The sequence below is a fragment of the Gadus macrocephalus genome, chromosome 15 (assembly GCF_031168955.1).
Source record: "Gadus macrocephalus chromosome 15, ASM3116895v1".
NCBI classification, from domain to species: Eukaryota; Metazoa; Chordata; class Actinopteri; order Gadiformes; family Gadidae; genus Gadus; species Gadus macrocephalus.
The window spans coordinates 3707277-3716274 of record NC_082396.1 but is presented as its reverse complement, the minus strand read 5'-3'; the positions used below and the strand labels follow the sequence as shown (position 1 = coordinate 3716274).

Sequence of the window (8998 nt, the reverse complement as noted above, 5' to 3'; positions counted from 1 at the left end):
TTAATTAATTCATGTAAAGGTTTAGGGTTAGGGTATAAGAAAGAAGTAGGCCTAAAGAAAAGTCATCGATAAACGGGCGAAGTTTAATTAAAAGTCTATAATGAAAGCGGTGTGTCCGGGTGTCCGGGCGGGGCCGGCGACGGGCGCGGGAACGCGTATTCGGTCACATTGGACAGTCCCGTGACCACGCAGCAGCTGAGCGCGCTGCGGTGCACGGCCATGTCGCGCACGTCGCTCCACTCTTGCGTCGTATCGTCGTAGCACTCGGCGTTGAAGGTGGTGCTGTGGCCGTTAAAGCCGCCGGCCACGTACAGCAGCCCCTCCAGCACCTCCACGCCGAAGTTGCTGCGCGGGATGAACATGGAGGGCACCGAGCGCCACGCGGTGGTCGCCGGGCTGTACGCCTCCACGGTGCGCAGGCGGTCCACACCGTCGAAGCCACCCAGCTGGATGGTGGAAGGGGAGGGGAGGGGAGGGGATAGCGTCAAGACAGACGGACGCACACTCGCGCACACACACACACACACACACACACACACACACACACACACACACACACACACACACACACACACACACACACACACACACACACACACTAACTCCCGTAATTAACTTAAACCCTTAAAAAAAATGCAAATATTTGACTAAATAACCATTTGCATGTGTGTGTGTGTGGGTGAGAGAGCGAGAGGGGTGTGTTGCCATGGAAACGGACCGCGTAGACGTGGTCCTTGTAGGCGACGACCCCGACGCCGCTGCGCTGCACGCCCATGGGGGTGATGAGGGTCCACTGGTCGGTCCGCGGGTCATAGCACTCGGAGCTCTGGAGGCACATGGAGCCGTTGTAGCCTCCGCAGATGTACACCTGGGGCCCGCGACGTCACACACACGCACACACACACACACACACACACACACTCTGGTTGGCTTCATCTCCAGCTCTCAAAACACACCTTTTCCTCTCAGCTTTCTTCTAATATGTTTTATATTTGCTTTGTTGCCCTTTAGGGTAGTTTGGTATTGCAGTTTTGCACAAAATACGCAATGAAACGAAAAAACACCTTTTCCCTGATTTGATTTAGTTGCACGCCTTATTTCTTTCGTTTGAATCTCTGCGGCATGTGTTTAAGCATAACAAAGTACTCAGGGAGAATGCACGCTTACAACAAGGCGTTTCTGTCCTTTATCATGCTTTTTATTTTTCGTTTTCAACTTCGCAAATCTGTTTCGTTAGACTTCAGCGTACTTCTTAGCTGTTTGTATAGACTCTGCGGTGTGTATTTTCGTCGTAGTAGTTGTTATAGTCAGTTAGTGATTTTAATCCAGCTGTGTATTATTGGACCACATTGAAGACCCCCTCTGTCTCCCCCTCGGTCATGAGACATCCACACCGCCGAATGACCCTGTCTTCGCATCCCGCCATAAAACCCTGTGACCCCCTGACCTCCGTAGCATCGCTCATTAGCATCGCTCCGTAGCATCGCTCCGTAGCATCGCTCCATAGCATCGCTCCATAGCATCGCTCCGTAGCATCACTCCGGCCCGCGCGGCTCTCACCTTGTGGTGGAGCGTGGTGGCGGTAGCTCTCTCTTTGGGATGGCTCTGAAGGGCTGATTATGGTCCCCACGTCACGCAACGCAATGACCACGCCTACGCGTCGACGCAGTCGGTAACCGGTTTTGCGTCGGGTTTTAGTGAGCGGACCAATCACAGCCCTTTGTTGCTGCGTCGCCTCGACGGAAGGTTAAAATTCTTGGGAGACGTAAGGGGTCCGTCACCCCCCCTTGCGATTGCGTGAACGCGGGACCACGACCAGCCCTCGGCTCTCACCTTGTCGTGGAGCGAGGTGGCGCTGGCGTCGCTGCGCTGCTCGTGCATGGAGGCCAGCGGCGTCCACTGGTTCTCCTCGGGCTGGTAGCGCTCCAGGCTGCTGAGCCGCGTGTGGCCGTCGTAGCCGCCCATGGCGTAGACGCAGCCGTCGAGCGCCGCCACGCTCACGTAGCAGCGCTGCGCGTGCATGGGCGCCGCCTGGTGCCAGCGGCGGGCGGCCAGGTCGAAGCGCCGCACGCTGTTGAAGTACTGCACGCCGTCGAAGCCGCCCACGCAGTAGAGGGCGCCGCCCAGGGAGACCACGCCGTGGTACGCCCGCGGCGCCTCGTCCGCGTCCGTCACGCTCACCCAGCGGTCGGAGCGGGCGTCGTACGACTCCATGCTGTTGGTGGGCGCGCCGCCGCTCCAGCCGCCCACGGCCAGGAGGACGGCGTGCGGCAGGCGGGGGCGGGTGAGCGGGTTGGAGAAGTCCAGGCGGGTGTTCATGTCGCGGTCGTACATGACCCGCAGCACCTCGAGGATCACGGGGCGGCAGCGCTCGTCGCTGCGCACCAGGGAGTGGTTCTTCACGCGGCCCCGGAAGTACTCGGTGTCCATCAGGCCCATGCGGACCTGCAACGCACGCACACACACACACAGACACACACACGCACGCACACGGTTTACACTCGTTTAACACCGGGAGGCTAGCCAGGCTACTGCCAGACCAAGCTTCATCGTAGATTGCACGTTGGTCTGGGGAGGCTGCTGTCATTTTCTTCAGCACAAGAGGCGTGATCGACGGGCCTAGTCCAACTGACTCTGTACGCAGTTGGCTGCTTGCCGTCGCTTCCCTGTCGTCATTGTGTTAAACCAGCCAATAGCGCGCCAGGGGGAAAAGCCAGCTTGGTGATTGGCTCCCGTGTAAACGTACCGAAACTAGAAAGAAATGTATTACGCTTCCCCAGACCCTTCTGCAGAGTGAACTCAAATCGCCGGCAGAATGGGCGGGGGGGGAACCCAGTCTAACGGGAGGCTGCTTTACCATCAGTCTAGGCGTGTACCCCCACTGGGGGGACATGTGTCGCAAGTCGCCCCCGGAATGAAGCCCTCTGCTAAAGCACTTAGGCGTTTTCAGGAGGCTCCCCCCCTGCAGTCACCTTGAGCAGCAGCTGTGAGATGTGTCCCCTCCGCTCCTCATGGGCGTGGGAGATCCACCGGAGCAGCGCCTCAAACACCACCTCCTCCTGGGCGGCGTTGAGGGTGTCCTCCCCCAGGAGGTCCCCCAGCTGCTCCAGGGACAGCTCGGGGAACTCCTCGGACACGCGCGCCACCTCCTCGAAGCAGCGCAGTATGTACAGGTAGGCCCGGCGCCGGAGCCTGGGCAGCGGGTAGTGATTGGTCAGCCGCCAGATGCCCACCGCGTTGTCCACGCTGAGCTGGCCGCCCAGGAAGCCGCAGCAGGCGCGCACGGCGCCCATGACGGAGAGGTAGTCGGCCGCCACCAGCAGGGCCTCCACGTTGTCCCAGGTCACCTCCACGTGCCGGGTGTAGGCGTACTCGATGAGCAGCTGCATGGTGTCGGCCGACACGCCCGGGATGGGGTACACCCCCGTCACCGGGGACATGTTGTGGGTGAACAGGACCCTGCGGGAGAGAAGGGCATTCTGGGAAAATCAGGATGCTCCCAACTTAAGCGAGGGGAGGAGGGGTTGAACATGATCAGCATGTGCGTTAAGTAGATATGTGAATGCATGAAATACAGGACCTATTCATAATATAAGAATATGTCATTTATTTTATATTATATATTATCTATACTTCTCATCGCATACACAAGCCAACACACACATGCACACCAACACACTCACTCACACACACGACCAAACAAACACACATGCAAATACATATACTTCTACACAGCCGCCCAAACATGCACATATTCCAAGCTAAACAATCACATGAACCGTCACACCCATGCATCGGCCTAATAACTCAAACACACACAAACACACACACACATGCTCCTGTGCTAGCTCGACAGACTCTTCACCAGACGAAGAGGAGGAGAACGTTTGAGATCTGAGTCTCACCTGAAGTAGGGACTGCACCCACACAGGATGTTCTTGTGGGCCTTGAACTGCAGCCCCTCCACCTCCAGCACCACGTCACACAGCTTCCCCTCCAGACGCAGCTCGTTGAAGATGTTACACGACATCGAGCTCATCGTCCGCTCCAGGCCCACTTCCTGCCCGGCGCAATCCACTTCCTGCCCCTCATCCATGACTCCCTGTCCCTGGTCGTGGTTTCTGTTTTGTTTTTGTCTTCAGTAAATGTAATCAATGCTACGTGTAATTTAAGGGAAGATAACAAATGGTTTCTTACATGGACTCTTCTTATGCTAGCCATTCCATAGCCTGTTTCATTTTCATCAAAGGAAGTTGTTGAACTATAAAATAACACAGCATTGAGAAGGTGTTAATGATGCTAATTAAGTATCAGTTAACTTCAATATTGGCTAAGACCCTTACAAATAAATAAAAGACTTACCTTTTGATTTCAAAAGTGAATTTGTTAATATGAGTTAAATGGTTCAGAGGCTGACCTAATCTGTATCCGAGCAACAATGTGTTTGTTTCTAATTGAAAATGGATTCCATGGTTCCCTCACTACCACTTTTGGAACCATGACCTTTTATGGGTCAACATGGTTGTCATCCGCTTGGTTACAAACAGAAAAGGTGTGTATGTGTGTGTGTGTGTGTGTGTGTGTGTGTGTGTGTGTGTGTGTGTGTGTGTGTGTGTGTGTGTGTGTGTGTGTGTGTGTGTGTGTGTGTGTGTGTGTGTGTGTGTGTGTGTGTGTGTGTGCATGTGTGTGTGTGTGTGTGTGTGTGTGTGTGTGTGTGTGTGTGGGGGGGGGGGGGGGGGGGGGGCAGTTATACTATATGTAATAATGAAAAAATAAAATATCATGTGATTATGTTATTTAAATAGCGTGTGTGTATTTTAATACGTTAACTACCGGTATCTTGCAATTAATATTGATTGGCTTGATACAGGATTTTGTTTGGTATTATACTTCACATTGACCATATCAATTTTTAATATATTTGTATTGAGGTAATTCCACAATAAACACAGCAAGGTTTGGTTTTTCATCTTTTTGAGTAGGGAAGGATCAACATGGAAAGGACTAATAGTATTCAGCAGATTCAAGCAATGGCACTTATTTTATCATCAAGAAAGCTTCCAGACAACACGAGGGTTAACTATTAGATTTGATAGAGCCTACAATGCATGCAGCGACTACATTCGCTCCATATTTGACTTAAATCTTGTCATCACTGTGAATTGCTGCCCTTACAGTCTGCCCTTTGGCCTGTCTCCCAGAAATTGCAGCAATATGCCATATGGCAATTTATATCTTATACAAGGCTATTACACGTAATGTCAGCAAGCAGGCTGCTTACAAATGCAAATTTGTGTTAATTGAACAGGGCGAGATATTTGCACCAAGATAAAATATGATTATTAGTGACCTTCAGCATTTCTACTTCAATGTGTTTGTAGTTATTCAGCATCCTTTCTTATCAGAGTTCCATTCATTACACAACTGATTACCTTGGTCACAGCAGCCCCTGGGTGGAAATTGATAATATAATGATATGCAGACTCTATAAATACACACACGGTTGAGACCGCCAATGCAAACATGGTTGCTTCCTTTAATGTCAAAGCAGGCTTAGTTATATAAAGAGCTCTCAATTTACCGCCCCTAATTCATGAAGGCTGCATACAAGTGAATCGCTCCAAATGTAGACTGAACAGAAAACATAACGATTTACATGTTTTGGTCATTTGGTTGCCAACGCTCTCGACTCAACTGGATCTGTTTCTATTCGGTGAGCGGAGGTGGTTGGATGAGTGATGTGGTTAGCGGCAAAGTGATCGCAGATACCCTTCTCCCTTGTGGCGCTTTGCCTCACTCTGACTCACGGAGTGGAAGAATCGGCCAGGACATTGGGGGCCAACTGTCTCTGCCACTGCCGTTTTATTTTGAGCCTCGGGTTTTCTGCAGCACATTTCCCTATAATATGACGGTATGGCAAGCGGCATATGGCAGGCACTGACTGAAACCGTTATGCGAAACCTCGAGGGTCAGAAAAGGCTGCATAAACTATGGGCTGGGAGTGTTATGAAAATTTTTCATGTTCATTGTGCAAAATGAGTGACCAAGTGTACCCTTTCCAGGTGAAATTGTATTCCTGCGAAAAACAAGTAATCTTGTTTTGAGCGCCCTGGTTTGTTTCCTATCAACATCAGCAGTCCAGTGTTTAGCTTCCTTTTTTTTTTTTAAACAGGCGGGCATTTTGCGGCCCAATTGTGAAGCGTCCCCTGGTGATTTTGATTGCCTCCATTATTTCCTCGGCGGCCCGGTCTATCAGGGGCACATATTTGTCAACGCTCAATAAATGTCTTTTGGCGGCCAATGACATCCCCCCCTCCGCAGAGCTTCACAGGACAAAGCCGGTGGTTTGAGTCCGCTGATTCGCTCTACTTCAACCCGACTCCTTGACAGTCGTGGAAATAAGAAACGATTTTGCCTTGCAGATGTTGCGAGGTGAGAGATGTGGGACTTTTAAAGCAAGATATGTGTTGTTCCGTTATGTTGCTATTCCGTTCCCATTAGGGAATGTAAGTACGACAGCAACATGTGGGAGAACCACATGTTGATAAGTGGGGGACTGCAAGCTACTGCATTCTCCCACATGGTGTGCGTTCATGACCTCGAGGAGGCATCTTACTGGTTTGGAGTGTGAGCCAGTGCTGTGTAACGCACCCCTCTCCCTCCTCCTCACACGCTTCAACAAGAGGATTACATGCAGTGCCCTGCAGGAAGAGTCCCGTGACGTGCGAGTGTTGAGCTTCTAATGGATCGTTTGTGGGGTTTCTCTTCTGCTTGGCGCGGCGTGGTACAAATAGTAGCTAACGGTGGCACCCCTATAAATGTTTCATAGGGATGTCCAGATGGGGCTACTGAAAATCTTGAGGCGGCACGCGCCACACGACAAAACCAAAAGCATTACTGAATTCTGTTATGCTGCTGTAGTGCATAGGCCACTTGAAAACGAACGTCAATATGAGAGTAAAGGAATCGCATACTGATATTTCTGGTTTCTTACTTTACAGTCATTTGCTCCTTACTATTGTAAGGAGCAAATCATTGAATGGTCCTGGCTCGCCATGCATTTGTTATTTTATTAAAAAAAGAAACATTGTTGATATAAAAAAATAGTACCTAATGTCAAATATAATATAAGATAATATATACAGTCAAAGCGTTCTGCGATACCGCTGGCTCCGCCCATGTGGCACCGATGATGCACTTGGTTGCTGGCCAAGACCCAAAGTTAAAAACCAGTACGGTTTCTACACTGAGGCGCACCTTGGCTGACACAGTGGAAACACACCCCTGAAATGTAACCCCGGGTTCCAGTAAGGTAAGGGTTTGAACAGGAGAATGCTGCATTACCTGTTTGTCAGAAGGAGTTGATACTCCCTGTCAGATTCCCTGCCAAATCATGCTGCCAAATAAAGAGGTGGGTTTGAAATGATTGAAGCTGACCAGGTGCTGCTGCCGGCATTGCGGCCATGCAGGCTGCAGGGTAGTGTGTATACGCTAGAGACTTAGGTCTTGAAGACGGTTAAGTAGCCCATAGATGGAACCACTTAAATACAGGCTGAAGCCCAAATAGGGCTTGACTAACAGAAGACAAATACATATGTGATATAATAAAAACGTAAATCCATCCGTCTCCTTCCTGACTTACCTTGGCCCAGACACCATTAGGCAAGCCACTTGAATCCAGAGACCATTAAGGACAAGGTGGGGGGTTAGGGATCCTGACCAACGATGTGTACAGCCCTGCTGAGTACTTAGGGATCAAACTCAGAACCTTTCAGCGCGGAGTTGAATACCCTCACTGCACCACACGACCGCCTGCCCCCACATCACTCTCTCTGCCCCCAGAAGGACAAAATATCATATTTGCTCAAAATATTGAATCACGAATATATTGAATCCGAAGTCCCGACGTACCAAGGGAAGGTGAGGGCATTCTCATTCCCATAGAATGGTTACACAAAATAGAGAAATAGATTTTGTTGCCCTCGAGAACAGAGATGATGGACAGGTTGGCTCAGGGGAAGGGGAATGCAATATTATAAAGTGGGCCATTTCAGCAAAGTTACATTTGGTCTTAAGATATGGGAAATTATTGATATATGTCACATCATATTTTTGTAATGATTCGTAACGAGCAGAGACCATCTTGATACTTTGCCAGAGGGTTCTCTCTCTCTTCAGGGCGTAATTTGGGGAATGTGCATGAATGATGTGCTGGGTGAGGCTGCACACCTGTTGCACATTTAGTAATAAGTGTACATAGGTTAACAAGCCGTCCCCACACACACTCACTGAGAGAGAGAGAGAGAGAGAGAGAGAGAGAGAGAGAGAGCGAGAGAGAGAGAGAGAGAGAGAGAGAGAGAGAGAGAGAGAGAGAGAGAGAGAGAGAGAGAGAAACCGAGAAAGGAGAAGAGAGAGAGAGAGAAACGAGAAAGGAAGAGAGAGAGAGAGAGAGAGAGAGAGAGAGAGAGAGAGAGAGAGAGAAACCGAGAAAGGAAGAGAGAGAGAGAGAGAGAGAGAGAGAGAGAGAGAGAGAGAGAGATAGAGGGAGAGAGAGAGAGAGAGAGAGAGAGAGAGAGAGAGAGAGAGAGAGAGAGAGAGAGAGAGAGAGAGAGAGAGCAAGAGAGAGAGAGAGAGAGAGAGAGCACAACGAGGAGCCCCAGGCCTTGTATCATTCTTTGCAAAATGTACAATAAACTGGATTCCAACCCCACCCCCCTGTGTCCTTGTCTGAAGGAGGCAAATAAAAGTCCCCTATAGCTGGAGTGTGGCGTCCACCTAGGCGACGTGGAGCAATGGACCTTGTTACAATGTTCTATGCTAATCCCAGGAATGAGAACTGGACCATGTGAACTGGGTTTTAATGACTGAATGCATTACTGAAGACACACATGAATAAATAATAAAAAAAATAAAAAAATAAATGTATTATGCGATTTTTTATCGCTCATGGGTGCGAACTGCAAACCTAGCAGGGGTTAACTGCGACCACCCTTTTCTG

General features: G+C 50.1%; 1 protein-coding gene across 1 annotated transcript; it reads right to left on the bottom strand.

Annotated features, from left to right (window-relative positions):
• Nucleotides 1-67: 67 nt before the first annotated feature.
• Nucleotides 68-4060, bottom strand: LOC132473613 (kelch-like protein 10; the record flags this gene model as incomplete). The annotated part of the gene is made up of 5 exons (XM_060073819.1): nt 68-446; nt 719-868; nt 1834-2445; nt 2973-3459; nt 3906-4060. Coding segments are annotated over 5 exons (1755 nt in total), but the record flags the coding sequence as incomplete, so codon positions are not given.
• Between the last annotated feature and the right edge of the window lie 4938 nt (nt 4061-8998).